The sequence below is a fragment of the Rosa chinensis genome, chromosome 5 (genome assembly GCF_002994745.2).
Source record: "Rosa chinensis cultivar Old Blush chromosome 5, RchiOBHm-V2, whole genome shotgun sequence".
Classification (NCBI taxonomy): domain Eukaryota; kingdom Viridiplantae; phylum Streptophyta; class Magnoliopsida; order Rosales; family Rosaceae; genus Rosa; species Rosa chinensis.
The window spans coordinates 7,309,447-7,324,461 of record NC_037092.1 but is presented as its reverse complement, the minus strand read 5'-3'; the positions used below and the strand labels follow the sequence as shown (position 1 = coordinate 7,324,461).

The following is a 15,015-nucleotide window of genomic DNA, read 5'->3' as shown; positions in this document are numbered from 1 at the left end:
TGATTTTTAGTTTACCTTTTACTATTTTTTATGTCCCATATTCTTCTCTTCCTTCACGTGCAGTGCCTATCTCTCATAGGCCCAGTTTGGGATTGATTCCCAACCTGCTTTTGAGCCTAAAAGTGATTTTGGGCCTAAATTTATCAAACACCATGTATGTGCTAAAGCTGATTTTGAGGGAATCAATTCTCTGAAAAGCTAGTTTAGGAGAAGCAGCAAATTGCTGCTTTGCAAAATTGATTCTGCGGAAGCTCTCCGAAAAAACACGGAGGGTTTAAATGAAAATTTTGAACTGTCTATTTTGCCCTCATTCTTTCCTAAAAATCACACTGAACCCAGCAGCCTTATCTCTTCCGTTCATTGCAGATGCGATTGCTCCCTCTCTATCGTTCTCCTCTGCTGCTCCTTTCTTTGCCGTCAAATCCCTAACCCTAATCCTCATCGGCACAAATTGGGAGAGAAGCCCTCTACTTCTCCTCCCTTCGTCTTTGAGAAGCATCATCAGAAATACGAGAGGAGCTATTTCTGATTGTCTTCCCATCCTTCCCTCTCTACGGTCAAGTATTGAAGCATTCTTTTGGTCTTCTTCAAAAACTTGGTAGTGCAGCATCGTTCTCCAATTCTAAAAGGTAAAACCTCATACCAACTCTTTTACAGAATTATCTTTATCTGGTTTTAGATTTGAGATTTTTGTTCTTAGATCTGTTTGGTTGATTTTGGGGGTATGTTTGGTTGTTCTTAGAGCATCTTTATCAATGCTAGCCATTTTTTAGTCAAATTTTAGCCATAGTAACTAAAAAGTCATTTTGGCTAGCCACTTTAGAAATACGTCTGCATCAATGCTCTCTATTATAACTAGTTTTGAATTCATATTATTTTTTAAAGGAAGGTTAAATAGTTTAAATGTATTTAAAAATTACATAAAATAACTCAAAAGGAATGTTATAAATTATAGAGAGCCTCATCTCGCTCTCTATATTTAGGAGCGAAATAGCTAAAAGTTATAATGGAGAGCCACTTAGGAGTCTGGTGCAGCTGTTAAAATATATAAAAAACTAAACATGCTCTCCAAAATAGCTAAGGAGTCAAAATAGAGAGTCTGCTGAAGATGCTCTTAGGTTTTGAGCGTATGCTTGATTTAGGGCGTATGCTTGGTTGCTTGATCTGTTTGGTTGTTCTTAGATCTATTTGGTTAGATTTGAGATTTTTGTTCTTAGATCTTTATAGTTTATTATCACGCGTCTTTGTACGTTCAACGAAGATTTTTTGTTTTCCTTTTACCTCTTTCCTGGAAATCAAGACATACCATTACCATTAGAAGACTAGACATTTATATCAATCGAACTTGGCCTCAGTCTTGGTCTTGGTTTACACACCCCGAGAATACAGAATACTTCATCTTCGGAAAACAAGAGTCGCCGTAGTGGAAGCACTAATAAATCACTCAACATGTCCCAGCTGATATGATTGATTAACCCCTCTTAATCTAACACCAAACGCACCCTATATGTATATATGTGTTTGTTTCATGTGAACCACTACTAGAATACCAGATGAAAGAAACGATTACAAATAGAGAAAGAATATTAATTTATTAGTCTTTTGATTACTTTCATTTTGTAGGCCATTTGAGCTTGACTATTGTTCTCACAATCAATGATCTTTCTCACGATATGAGCTCGACAAAGACACAACACATGAATGCATGGCACGAGTACATATATATGCCACAATTTGTGTAAACCTTAAAAGCAAAGCAATAGAGTATTTCAAAGACCATTCCGAATAACAGTTTGATAAATAAAAATTAATCCGATCAATTAATATTTAGTTAACTTTTCTCTGTTGGTTTGCTAAAATTAGTGAGAAATTTGCACAGGGAATTTTATAAAGCCTGTAGCTGTATAATGAATCTTTTTTCAGAATGTTGTTGACTGTTTGAGACTTGTTTCTGGATAGGAAAAATGTTACCCTCTGTCCCCTGAACCCTGTTTTCTACTCTGAATTCCTTGTTATCATCGTCCTTATATCAGAAACCATCAAACACCAAAACCCAAAACCAAGAAACTGAAGAGCCCTAATTTTCTTTTTCCCTTTTTCTCTCTGGAAAGAAACCAAAAACCTTAAACCGGTGAACTTGCGATGCTGCTAGAAACCAGCAGGACTGCTACTAAATGTTATGGACTTCAAATGAAATAGTAAATCTTTAGGCAAATGTTTGGTTTGGGGCTTGTGGTTTGATTTTTCTGCAGATCAATGCATGATATTATCCTTAATACTCTGCTGGATTTAAGTTTGAGGTTGCATTGTTGAGTTTCGGGGTCTTTTTTATTATTATCCTAAATTAGGCATGTGACCCAGTATGGTTTCCATCTTTTGAATTATCACCACTAGTTATACAGTTAAATCGATTTGAGCAATAGGTACTTATTTCTGTAACCTGTTTTTGTTGGAATTACTCTTTATTGTGGTTCTGAAGTATTTCAACTGAATTGTGTTTTGTGGTCGTGTACTATGACCAGGTCACTTGGGTCATGTGCTCAGCAAGACCTGTGGGAATTCAAACATCTGTTAATCCTAGCTTTTGATTTCCAACAGGTACAAACGATAACTTATTTACTAACCAATGTTTGTCAAATTTTGGTTTTAGTTCATCACTCTTTTCCTGTTCTCAAGCTAGTTTATGGTAACATGATAACTTTTAGGTCATTTTGTTTTTCTCGACTACATTTTCCAGTACCTTTCTTTGACATTATAATTTAAATTCTGAAGGTATGCTTTAGAATTTGACTTCCTGTGGCAAATGGATGGCGAATTGCATATATACAACTCTTCATCTGAGTGATAATTCTTAACTTTGTACTAGAATTATGTTCAAGTGTGTAATATTTATGCATCTTTTTTTTGTTTTTTTGTTTTATTACAAATCTTTTGCATTGTTTACATGTGATTACATTACGTACATAATACCTTAGGGCCTGGAAAAGTCTATTGGATTCTCCTCTGATCTTCCATTGTAGTCTGTTTGGTGAAGTGGCTGACAGATTTAATTGTTTTATTAGCATTACCATGAACTATATTTGGTCTGAGTTGTTTTGTTTTTTTTTTCTTTCCCATCACACAAAACAGATGGGAAAGAAGAAATCTACCGTTACTGAAACTGAGGGAAGTGGAAAAATAAAGGCCACATGGCCTGATGAAATAGTAGCAACATTTTGTGATATAGCTGTTAAGGAAGTGGCAAAGGGAAACAGACCAGGTACTCATTTTGATAAAAAGGGATGGTCTAATGTTGTTGAAGCCTTTAAAAAGTTAACCGGAAGGGACTATGATAAAAGCCAATTGAAAAACAAGTGGGATTCGCTTAAAAATGATTGGAAATTGTGGTGTTCTCTAATGCATAAGGAAACTGGTATTGGATGGGATCCTGCTTGTTTGCTTCAATTGGGTTTTCTTCAATTGTTTGCTTGTTTCTTTTGCTGTTAATTTTTTTTTAAAGTATGAATTCAGTTTTTAAAAGTAAGAATTCTATTTTATTACTGTGAAATCAATATTCTTACATGTAAAAATCTTATTTTATGCAGGAAAATCCAGAGTATCGCAAATTTCGCGATGTGGGAATTAGTCCTGACATGATGGACATTTATGATAATATGTTCAAGGGTACCTCAGCTCTAGGCCATTGTGTCATGATTCCTTCAGCTAGTATAGATGTTGAAGAGGTTGTGGAGGATTCTGAGTTAAATGTTATTTCTGTCGATGATGAGGAGGATCCTGAGCTAGGTAATGAAGAAAGGGGGAAAAAGAGAACAAATGAGGACAGACCAGCAAAAGGTAATAAGGACAAAGGAGTTGTGAGAGGGCCAAAGGGGAAGAAAGGAAAGGTGGGAGGTGCAGTGAAATTGTATAAACAAATTGATAGTCTTGTTGAGGTAGTTGAGAGTAGGAGTACAGCGACATCAGTTCATACAAGTTCACAAGGAACTAGTATTCAGGAGGTGATGCAAGTTGTTGCAAGTTTACCAGGAGCAGAAACTGGTACCAAGCTGTGGTGGTTTGCAACGGAGTTGTTTTGCTCTCAAGAGAAGCGAGAGATGTTTTCAGTTATGACAGATCCTGATCTTAAGCTGCAGTTTCTGATTCTTAATCAGAAAAAGGTTGATTCCACTTTGTAAAAAAAGAGATAATAGGCTGTTCTTTAGTAGGGGTGATGGTACTTTGGACCAGTTTGCTTCTTCTTCCTTTTTTTTTTCCTTTGTCATCTTTTTTTTTTTTATGTTTGCTTGTTGTTTCTTATGTTACTAGTACTTTATCAAGAATGATATTTCTTTCTTACTGCTACTTGGATAAGATGTTTATTCTTTTTATTAATGAAGTTTCCCTTAATATGTTTGCTTGCTATTCTACTTAATCAGTTAACAAATTTAATTAGTCGTGCTTGTTTGTCCTTGTTAATGTCATTGCAGGTTTGTTCCGTAAAGTATGGACACTTCCGGAGATGAGGAGGAGATAGACCAAATTATATGTGTATGTGGTCGTCTCATCCAAGTTTATCTCGAAAAGTACATTATGAAAACGCCATGCATGACAAGCTCTCAAACAGGTTATATTTGGTTAATGGAAGTGTTAGAAGGCAATGAAAGTAGGTGTTATAACCAATTTAGGATGGATAAGTACTGCTTCTTAATGCTATTGAATGATGTTGAAAAGGTGTTGAAGGGTTCAAAAAACATAAGTCCCGCTGAAATGTTAGCTATGTTTCTCTATATTTTGGGACAAGGTCAAACTAATAGGAATACACAAGAACGTTTTCAACGTTCCGGTGAGACGGTTAATTAGTAGATATTTTGATATAATGCTCAACATTTTCTATAATATGGCGAAAGTACTCATAAAGCCAGAGGATCCTGAATTTACGAGCATCTCAAATGAAATTCTAAATGACTCAAGATACATGCCTCATTTTAAGGTATGTATAATGTTTTGATTTTTTGCTCTATTTATATAAACTCAATTACTAGCCTTTTTTTAATACAAACTTAAAAATAATTTGTAGGATTGTATTGGTGCTATTGATGGTGTTCATGTTCAAGCTTCGATTTCTCCATGTGATCAAGTGCCATACATTGGCCGAAAAGGAACACCGACCCAAAATATTTTGGCTATATGCGACTTCAACATGCAATTCACATTTGCATGTGCAGGGTGGGAAGGCACTGCACATGATAGTAGAGTATTCTTATCGGCTTTTCGTAATCCTCGATCGAATTTTCCTAAACCCCCAAATGGTACGTTTTATACCTAGATTGCACAAATAATAATCCTAAATTATATCGTAATCGATCATTCATTATAATTAATCATTTCAGGAAAATATTATGTGGTGGATGCCGGATACCCACAAATGAAAGGTTTTTTAGGACCTTATAAAGGTGAGCGGTATCACCTTCCACATTTTCGTAGAGGTGATGAACCGGCGGGTCATAAAGAAATTTTTAATCATGCACATTCTTCACTTAGGAGTGTTATTGAGCGCACTTTTGGGGTGTGGAAAAAAAAGTGGAGTATTTTACGTGATATGCCAAGCTTTCCATATGATAAACAAGTGAAAATAGTTATTGCTACAATGGCTATTCATAACTACATAAGAAGATATGCTCAACAAGATCCTGATTTTGATGAAAGTGAAAATTACTCAATTGAAGAGATTAATGAAGAGATGGAAGACAATGCTTTTGAAGAAGATGGTCCGGGAAGACAAGAAATGGAGGTGTTAAGAAATACAATTGCACAAAGTCTAATGAATGCATCTACTTAGCATTTAGTTACAAATTTGTATTGACCTTAATACATTTTGTGTAATGTTTCCCATTGACCATGGTGGGGGAATGTTTTGTGTAATATTCTAAACTCATTTGTATAATATTTAAGGGTTTAAGGTAATTTTTTATTTGGTCCAAGCAAATATATAACCAAACAAATTATAAAAAACTAAAATTGCTTATATAATTTGTAGAATTGATATATATATTGAGATGGAAGTGATGCATTGATAACTTGAACTAGTGTACAAGGACAATACATGATCAATTTTTTAATTTGGTATAGTTACATAATTGGAAAACAAAGTTATGTATTTTAGTAGCATCTTTTATCATCTATGCCCATTTTGGTAATTATACCCAACCAAAGCACTTTTTACTTATAAAGTTACCAAACACTAAGAAATTGCTTTTGGATCACACAGCACTTTTAAAAACAGTTTACCAAACACGTCAGCTGCTTCTTCTCGCAGCAATATCAGAAGTGATTCTTCTCGCAGCAATATCAGAAGTGATTCTTCTCACAGCATAGCAATCCCAAACTGGGCCATAGTCTCCTTCCAGTTCTTCTTCTTCTTCTTCTTCTTCTTCACTCAGGACCGATTACAAACAGCAAAGTAAACCTATTTAATTTTCACAACCTCCCCCAATTCCTTACTTTCCTCCTCTGGTTTCTACCTTCAAACCCTAGAAATAACTCACCTTTAAGATGCAATTGCCTCTCTCCCACAACCCCTATAACTAGATTTGGGAGCCTCGATGCTAAGACTATCCTTTGGTCTGTTCTTTTTGTCTTCCCCAATTTCTATCACTTTTTCTCTTCCCCAATTTTTATCATGAAAAAATTTCAGATTTGAATTTCAAGATGATCTTGTTCTTATCCGAAAAACAAGATCTTGAAATAGGTTGAATGATGACTGCAACGGTGGAGGTTGATTGATTTGATGACTGGTTTGTAAAATTGTGTGGTTGTTGCAAAATCTTGTTCATTCATGTATTCTTGAAGATGATGGAGGTAGGATAATCAATGGAAGGAATAGATGATGGAGGTAGGATAATCAATGGAAGGAATATATAATCTGTGGGCTACCTTGGAACCATATCTGAAAACAGAGGAAGGTGGAGAGGGAGAGAGAGAGAGAGTTGAAACAGGAGAATAGGAGAATACGGACAAAAAGAAGGGTTATTTTGTAAAATCAGTAACTTTTTATGTTGAGGAGATATTGGATATGCAATCATGATCCCTTGGTTAGCAACTGACCATGGATCATTTGGTCAATCACCGTCTGATTGAAATCGGACGGCTGACAGATAAGTGATGAAATCTGAGATGAGTTTTGTCAGCCATCTGATTGAAATCGGACGGTGACTGACCAAATGATCCATGGTCAGTTGCTGACCAGGGGAACGGAACTCATTGGATATGAGACTTGAAAGGTGTCTTAATCTCTATAAAAGCTTAGATAGGTTAAGAGGGGAATGAGATTAGGAGAGGATCCGGATCCAAGTAATTAACAAACCCAAAACTAATTAGGATCGTAATAGCAAACTCACAACTAACTCACTTAGAAATAGCGTCAAAATCTTCTAAGATCCCCAGGCAAATTGTAGAAGATTTTAGTCAATTTTGTCTAATTTGCAATTTGAGATTCTACATATTCTACCAGAGACACCATACCATACAAAGAAAAATTAGTGTGTGACCAAAAATAAATAAATTAATGAGTGACAAAAATTTCACATCCGAAACTCATAATTAATATCATTCATGTACGTGTCTTCATGTACAACACCATAAACCAAAGTTATCAAACTCAAGCCCACACATGAAGAAGTAAAAAGAGATACTGTACTAATCGGTTAAAAGTAGTAAGAGATTTCATTTAACATATAATTGCAACATTACATATTCTCTAAGAAGTAGATACATTACATACTCAATAAAACAGAAAAAATTTGTTCAAACTAATTAACATTCCTCATCGATTTCTTTCCTCCCAAGCTTCTGATCCCTCTGCCTTCCCCAATTATGCACACAGAGATGAAGCTTCTTACTCGCCACCAGAAAATCCACTGCCTGAAGAGGACTCAATATCTTCACAAGCTCCTTAAGCGTGTTCATCCTCAGCCCATCTGCCTCCTCCAAAACCTTGACCATTTGTCGACCATGATTATCCAGAACCTTTTCCACCTCCCCGTTCATCTCCCCAACTTTGCTCAGCCCTTTCGCAATCATCGCAATCGGCTGGTCCGCTATGTCCTCCTGCAGAGCGGCCAGCTTCATCGTCAGCCTCTCTTCCTCGCTTATTGTCTTGCTCTGCAAGGCGTTGATCATCAGAAGCTGTGTGGAGCTCATGACCTCGCCGAGGTACCCCTCTTTCGTGCCAAGGAGGAACTCGGTGAGATTGGACTCGACTTCCGAGCCGCTAAGGGCGTACACGAGGCGGAAAAATAAGGAAGGGCGGCAGCCGGCGACCCAGAGAAGAGAGTTCTCCCAGGGAGAGCACCAGTTGGGTGCAAAGTAGGCAGAGATGTCTTTGTGGGCGAGTTTGTTACGCCTTTTGATGTAGTCCTGGAAGTGAGTGATGCTCTTCTCGGCGAGCTGTTTAAGTTGGTCTATGTTTTCCGGCTCGACGGTGAGAGCTTGGAAAAGCTCCGAGAGGTCTTCCTCTTGGGTTGTCATCCATTCTTTGAAGCAGCATTTGGATTCCTCTCTGTCACCGCTTGCCATTTTTAGGGTTTGGGATTTATTGTGGAGAAGCAGTGAAAGAAAGAAGTATTTGCATTACATATTTTGCCTTACAAGAAGGGAAAGAATTGAAGCGGTGGTGTATGTTAGGGATGTTCATGATGTTTTGGAAGGACACGTAGAAATGGAGATGACTAGTCTCGCTTGGTTTTCAGCAGCTCGAGCTCCATAGACTCAGATTTTGATCTCATGCACGTGACACCTAGGTGAGGAGATTGACACATCACAATTGAGAACCCAAAAACTTAATTTGATTTGTTTGTTGTTCGTTGTTCCATGATGGAAGGGCTGGGTTTTTTAATTTGTAGGCAAGACAAGTGTTTAGGTCCTCTTGGTGTCTTTGTGGAGTAAAAAGGTTGATTTTAATCTTAAATTGGCGATTGCCAAAAAAAATTAAATTGGAAATTTTATTGACTTCTGAACATTTTAACAATTTAATCTTATTTTTTTTAAGGAAAAACAAAATTGTGAGAGAATTGAGTTGTGTTTTCATTAATAATAGGAGCCTCTTTATATAGAGGATTACAAGACATAGAATCAGAGTTGTACAAGGAAAGATATCGTACAATTGATCGGATATCTATGAATATCGAGAATATCTCTAATTCGCAACCCTATTACAACTAGGTCAAGTAACCTAGAGTTTGGGCCAGACACATATTCTGGATTTACTTGAACACTCCCCCTTGTGTCGCCCAAACATGGTGCTCCTCATTGCCTCATTAAAAAACTTTCCGAGTAACAAAAATCTTGTGGGACAAAAAATAACCTCGGTCAAAGGGGAAAAAGTGAACAACACACCTTTCATGTTTCGAGACCATACATGCAAACATCTCCCCCTAATGTCTGCATCTCCCCCTGATGACTACTGTCATAGGAGTTCGGATAACTTCCGCAAATGATGCTACCAACATGTTTCTCGAAAGTGGAATTTAGGTAATGACTTAGTGAGCAAGTATGCCGCACTGTCCTCAAATTGAACCTAGTTCACTTTGATCTTGAGGAGAGTCTGTTGTTGCTGATTATGCTTGGTGTTGTCGCTTTTGAGGTAGCCTTGCTTCATTTGTTCAAAACAAGCAACATTATCCTATACGCTCGTAGGCTCATCTATGGTAGATTTCAAACCACAATTGTTCGAACATGCGTAACTATGGATCCAATTCATATACATTCACGAACCACTTCGTGAAGAGCAATAATCTCTGCATTGTTCGAAGATATAGCGAATAGGGTCTATTCTGTAGACCTCTAAGATATCACGGTCTTTACCCATGGTGAACACATAACCAGTTTGGGAATGACCTTTGTGTGGGTCAAAGAGATACCCAACATCAGCAAAACCTTCCAAAACACATGTCGTTTTGGGATGGGGATAATGGATGCAGACCAGTGTTGGCGGCGTTCCTGGTGTGTGATAGGTCCGAATCCATCATCTTTTTGTAGGGATAGAAATCGTACATCTCAAGTACCGAAAGAGATCTTTTACACCAATCCAATGGCGTTGCGTTGGCGCAGAGGTATACCTTAACTAACAAGTTCACTGCAAATGAGATGTCCAGTCTTGTGCATTGAGCTAAGTACAATAATACACCTATTGTACGTAAGTATGACACTTCTACCTCTAACGCATCTTCGTTATCATCCTTTAGACGAAAACGATCCTTTTAAGGATCAAGACTACGGACGATCATGCATGGGGGTGCTTGAAGGTTTGACCTTGTCAAAATGCCTAAGCATCTATCAATACGATGCTCAAGTTCCAAACCGAGACATAATCATGTTTTCCCAAAATCCTTCATCTCAAACTCAGATTTTAAGTGTTCAACGGTTTCCCTTAACTCCTTAAGGGCTTCCAATGAAGATCATGTCAAACATGAACCCCGATAGAATCCGAAACTTGTTATGGAAATGCGTGGGCATATCCCTTCCCAATCAAGTAGTCACTTTAGTGAGCATTTCAACCTTGTTGTAAATGCGCTCTGTGGTCTAAAGCTATTTGACTTGGGTAAATGAAGTTCACCACAAACCTTCATGTACATTCAGTGTCTAGATCTCCATAGAGATACGTAGTGATCACATTTGTAAGCTGCATGTTCAGTTATTCAGAAACTACCAAACTGATAGGGTAGTGGAGTGCAATGACATCCATTACGAGAGAATATGTCTCATCGTAGTCGATTCCAAGGCGTTTAGTGAGAAGCCTTGTGCCATAAGGCGAGGTTACCATCTCTTTTTCTCACTACACTTTCTAACGAAGACCCATTAGTCAACAAGTTTTATGTTAGGAGGTGTTGACATCACTAGCTCAAAAACCTTCATCTTCGTTAGAGAATCCATCTTATCCTGGATCGCATCTTTCCATTTAGGCCAAATTTCTCTACGTTGGTATCCATTCATCAACGGAGCGTGTTTCGATATCATCGGACTCAACAAACTCATGCGCAATGAAATGCGCAACTACATAATCAATTATGATGAAGTTTCTATCCCACGTCTCATGTACACTAGTGTAATTTTCATAGAGCTCTATATTCTCAGGAATAGGTTTTGACGTTGAGGCGTCCCCCAACGGTAACCTTAATCCAGAAGATTCTCATGAGAAGGATTTTGAGTGTCAATGATTAAAGGATTGGATTGTGCCAAGGTATCTTTCGAACCCACTGGCCTCCCACGCATCCTAGCTGGGGCAACGGCCTATAACGCTAGAGTGCCATTCTCTTTGGTGTTGGCACCATGCCTACCTCCTTGTAGGTGGCGCTACGTCCTCTCATAAGGACGTCATTTCTTGTAGGCATGTTTGCAGTAGATATGTGTGATCTCATCACTTTAGTGGGGACCAAGATGAGACATAGTGGAGACAGACCACGAAAATTTATGTCATTCCAGCTGAACATTCGTGTTCTTATCTCCCCCTAACGACGGGAAGACTGTCTCATCAAAGTGACAACTCACAAACCTAGCGGTACGGAGATCGCCTTGCAAGGGCATTAAGTGGCGAACGATTGTTGGAATCTCAAATCCAACGTAGTTGCCTATTCATCTGTAAGGACCTATCATAGTGTGCTGTAGCAGCGCAATTGACACATAAATGGCTCACTCAAATGTGCGTAAGTACGAAATACTTGTACCCAGTCACTAGTTGTAATGCAAAGATACATTGAGTTGCGGTAAGTCGTAGACGAATTAGCATAACTGCACGAGATATTACATCACCCTAAGCGGATATAAGGAGATTGGTGCGCATTATCAATGTCCTAACTACCATCGTAGTCGTTTTCGCGAGACCAATTGGGTGTGTTCATGGGAATATGATGTCCAACATCAGTCCTAGTGATATGCAATACCCATCGAAAGTCTTCGATGTAAACTCTCTTGCATCATCAAATCCAATTTACTGAATAGGATGATCCTGGGAGTGAGCCTGTTGTTATATGATATATGCTAGGAGTGTAGCATAAGCAGCATTACAAGTGGACAATGGCACAACAGGTGACCAGCGTGTTTGCGTGTCAACCAACATCATGAGATATTTAAACGTCTGCAAGTTGGTTGAATCAGTCCATAGAATCCCCATGGATTCTATGTAAGAACAGAATGAGTATTTTCATATCCTTTGCATAGGACTGTCTCAATCGTAATTTCCCTATGGAATAGGCTTTGTAAAAGAGCGAGAGGTTTTAGAAGTAACAAATGAGGATTTTGGTTGGGTTTGAGAGTCTGAAACGCTATTTGAAGCAAAGTCGGTGATTGCAGAATCACCTAGGGCGCCATCACCATGATGGACGCCATCCATGGCGTCATGGATAGAGACTGTGCCAGTCCTAGGCTGGTGGTAGATAGCGGCGGCGCTAGAGGCAGCTGTGGCGGTCACACTTAGTTCAGGAATCAACTTTTGATTCATGCTTTATTTCGCTCGAGAGAATGAATGTCTGTGCGAAGTATTTAGTAGACGGATCATCATATCAGGACCAGGATGACCTATCCTGTCGTGAGAAAGCCAATATGTGTCTAAATCAAAGAGATCTTCTCTCATGACTTTATTAGATTTAATAGCTCGAATAGTGAAATAGAGTCCACTAGAGAGACACATAAACTTCTCTAAGATGCACTTTTGGTAGCAATCACTAGAGGTATTGCAAAGGAACCCATTTCCGTTCTCTACATGCATTTTTGCATGGTATCCGTTGGCTATTCATAGGTGCGATTTGCCCTAGGAGAGTAGAGAGTTTCTGTTACAGTAATTAATCAAGGTGCCATTTAATAAGGGGAACTTAGGCTATTCCATGTCCTTGAATTAATACTAATGGCCCAGCCATCGTAGTCACACAGTCATATGCTCAGAATTAAAATGGAGTCATGAAAAGAACTCAAAATTTTATTCATAAGGGCCAATAGAGTACATCATTGTCTCTTAACCATTAGGAGAATCTAATCCAAATGCTAGCTAATGCAAAACAAAGGTAGTCGTTTGACTTCTTTCGGTAACTCCAAAATAAATATGACCAAGTGAGTAGAGAGATGTTGTTGGAGAAAAGCTTCCTTAAGTACCATTTATCTCAAAACCTTCCTAAACATCATACTTATTTTGGATGAGCCTATGTGAAGAAAAACAAAACCAATGGCATTTACTACAAAGTATATGGTAATTGCCTATTACATCTCTCTTGGAAAAAATAAAGACTTAAACAGAATTGGCGATCTATTGATCCCAGCCAGAATTGTAGTCTTCAACCCTTCACTCTAGATCATCTTCTTGATCTTCTTGTTCCACATAGTGAGCTTCTTTTGCTTCACAATATGCTTTGTAGGTGGTGACAATTTTTTCACGAGCTCTATAAATGTGTGCCCAATGACTGGATACTCCACATCGAGAACATACATCTCTTTGCTCAGACTCCATTGATTGAGACGCTTTGAAAGTGTCATTTAGATGGCTCTTAGTGTTGGTGGCGCCACCAACATGGCCAAAGGCGTTGCCTCCCTCTCTCTTTCCACGTTGACCTCTTCGGTTCCGTGTTCGCCTATTTTGGCGATTACCTTCCCAAGTAGAGCAATTATATGGACTAAAACATATAGAAGTATCCCTAAGATTAGGGTTTCGCTCTTAGCGCCATTTCTTAGGGGCGCGACTATAATTAGATTCCGGAATATGCTCTATTTCCACGGATCTCGAATTATAGTTCTTCACAAGGATGTTGTCATGATTTTCAGCGACATTCATAGCTCCAATGAGCTCATGAAACCTTTTGATCCGTCCTGTAGTAACATCGATTCGATAGTTCTTAGCAACCATCAATGCAGAGACGGAGAAAGTAGAGAGAGTCTTCTTAATCAACATCGCATCTGTGATCTCTTTACCACAGAATTCCATTAAGGATTTAATGCAAAGTGCTTCCGACTTGTAGTCAAGAACTGACTTGAAATCACAGAAGCGGAGGCTATGCCAACTCACTTCTAGGTTAGGAAGCAAGGAGTCACGGACGTTGCCAAATCTTTCTTCAAGTGAGACCCACAGCCTTCTAGGGTCTTCTTCATTCATATACTCATACTGGAGCGAATCATCCACATGACGAGTCATTAGGATGATGGTTTTCACGTTATTTGCCTCTGGCTACTCTATTTGCTTCCAAAGCTTGAGTTTGCTCAACAGTTAGCACGTTTTGGCTAGGCTCGAAAATCTTATCCAGGATTCCATCGGCCTTGAGATGCTGGCGAATATCACGAACCCACCTATGATATCTAGAGCCAACTGTTCCTAATGGAGCAAAATCCAATTTGTTCAGGTTACTCATCCTGAAAGAGAACAAGAAAAATGGTCAGTTTCGGAGCAGAAAAAATCCACAACGAAAACATATAAAAATTTTGAGCGTAATCGCTTCCAAGAAATTCAATTCCAAGAGGTATTGGATTAGATCGAAACAATGACATAAGTGGTCGCTCATAAATTCTCTACAAACTCTAAGTTTGGAGATCTCAACAAGCCCTAAGCTTGGAGTGAGCACGAACCCCCACAGTTCTGCTTAATTAGGTCTCCTCTATGATGAAGAAATGGGGGTAGAAGAAGGGAGGTTGCAAGTCCCCGAGAAAAAGAATAGAAAAAAACAATAAAAACTTCAAAAACAGGAACTAAAGGAACCTTTAAAACATACCTTAAAAAGTGTAGAAAATTGCCGAAAAAATCACCAGAATTTAGTCGGAAAAAGTCACAAGAAAAATCTCGCCGGAAAGTCGTCGGAGCTGATGTGGCAATGGGGTCCAGTGCTAACGTGGCAGTGGGGTCCGCTGCTGACATGGTAGTGGGGTCTGGTGCTGATGTGACAGTAGGACCTCGTGATGACGTGGCAATGAGTCCATGTGCTGACGTGGTGGTGGGTCTCAGTGATGATGTGGCAGTGGGCCCGGTGATGACGTGGCAGTGGGCCTGCTTCTGTGGGCCTCTGGGCT

At 38.7% G+C, this 15,015-nt stretch overlaps 3 protein-coding genes across 3 annotated transcripts; 2 read left to right on the top strand and 1 right to left on the bottom strand.

Moving 5' to 3' along the window:
- The first annotated feature begins 2,773 nt into the window (after positions 1-2,773).
- On the top strand, positions 2,774-5,896 carry LOC121049520 (putative nuclease HARBI1). The gene is made up of 3 exons (XM_040507136.1): positions 2,774-4,969; positions 5,057-5,288; positions 5,370-5,896. The coding sequence occupies exons 1-3, from the start codon at positions 4,856-4,858 to the stop codon at positions 5,816-5,818; spliced, it is 795 nt and encodes a 264-aa protein (XP_040363070.1). The 5' UTR covers positions 2,774-4,855; the 3' UTR covers positions 5,819-5,896.
- On the top strand, positions 3,130-4,175 carry LOC112201550 (L10-interacting MYB domain-containing protein-like). Its single transcript, XM_040505695.1, has 2 exons — positions 3,130-3,429; positions 3,585-4,175. Exons 1-2 carry the CDS (start codon positions 3,130-3,132, stop codon positions 4,173-4,175), a joined length of 891 nt encoding a protein of 296 aa, XP_040361629.1.
- Positions 5,897-7,791: 1,895 nt separating the features above from the next.
- LOC112203033 (protein DELAY OF GERMINATION 1) lies at positions 7,792-8,553 on the bottom strand. Its single transcript, XM_024344063.1, has one exon. The coding sequence runs from the start codon at positions 8,551-8,553 to the stop codon at positions 7,792-7,794; it is 762 nt and encodes a 253-aa protein (XP_024199831.1).
- Between the last annotated feature and the right edge of the window lie 6,462 nt (positions 8,554-15,015).

Excerpts from the sequence above, each read along its gene's own strand:
- LOC112201550 (XM_040505695.1), top strand. The coding sequence starts at position 3,130 with ATGGGAAAGAAGAAATCTACCGTTACTGAAACTGAGGGAAGTGGAAAA. Across the intron at positions 3,430-3,584 it reads CTGGTATTGGATGGGATCCT|GAAAATCCAGAGTATCGCAA; the intron begins GCTTGTTTGCTT and ends TATTTTATGCAG.
- LOC121049520 (XM_040507136.1), top strand. The coding sequence starts at position 4,856 with ATGCTCAACATTTTCTATAATATGGCGAAAGTACTCATAAAGCCAGAG. Across the intron at positions 4,970-5,056 it reads GATACATGCCTCATTTTAAG|GATTGTATTGGTGCTATTGA; the intron begins GTATGTATAATG and ends AATAATTTGTAG. Across the intron at positions 5,289-5,369 it reads TTTTCCTAAACCCCCAAATG|GAAAATATTATGTGGTGGAT; the intron begins GTACGTTTTATA and ends TAATCATTTCAG.
- LOC112203033 (XM_024344063.1), bottom strand. The coding sequence starts at position 8,553 with ATGGCAAGCGGTGACAGAGAGGAATCCAAATGCTGCTTCAAAGAATGG.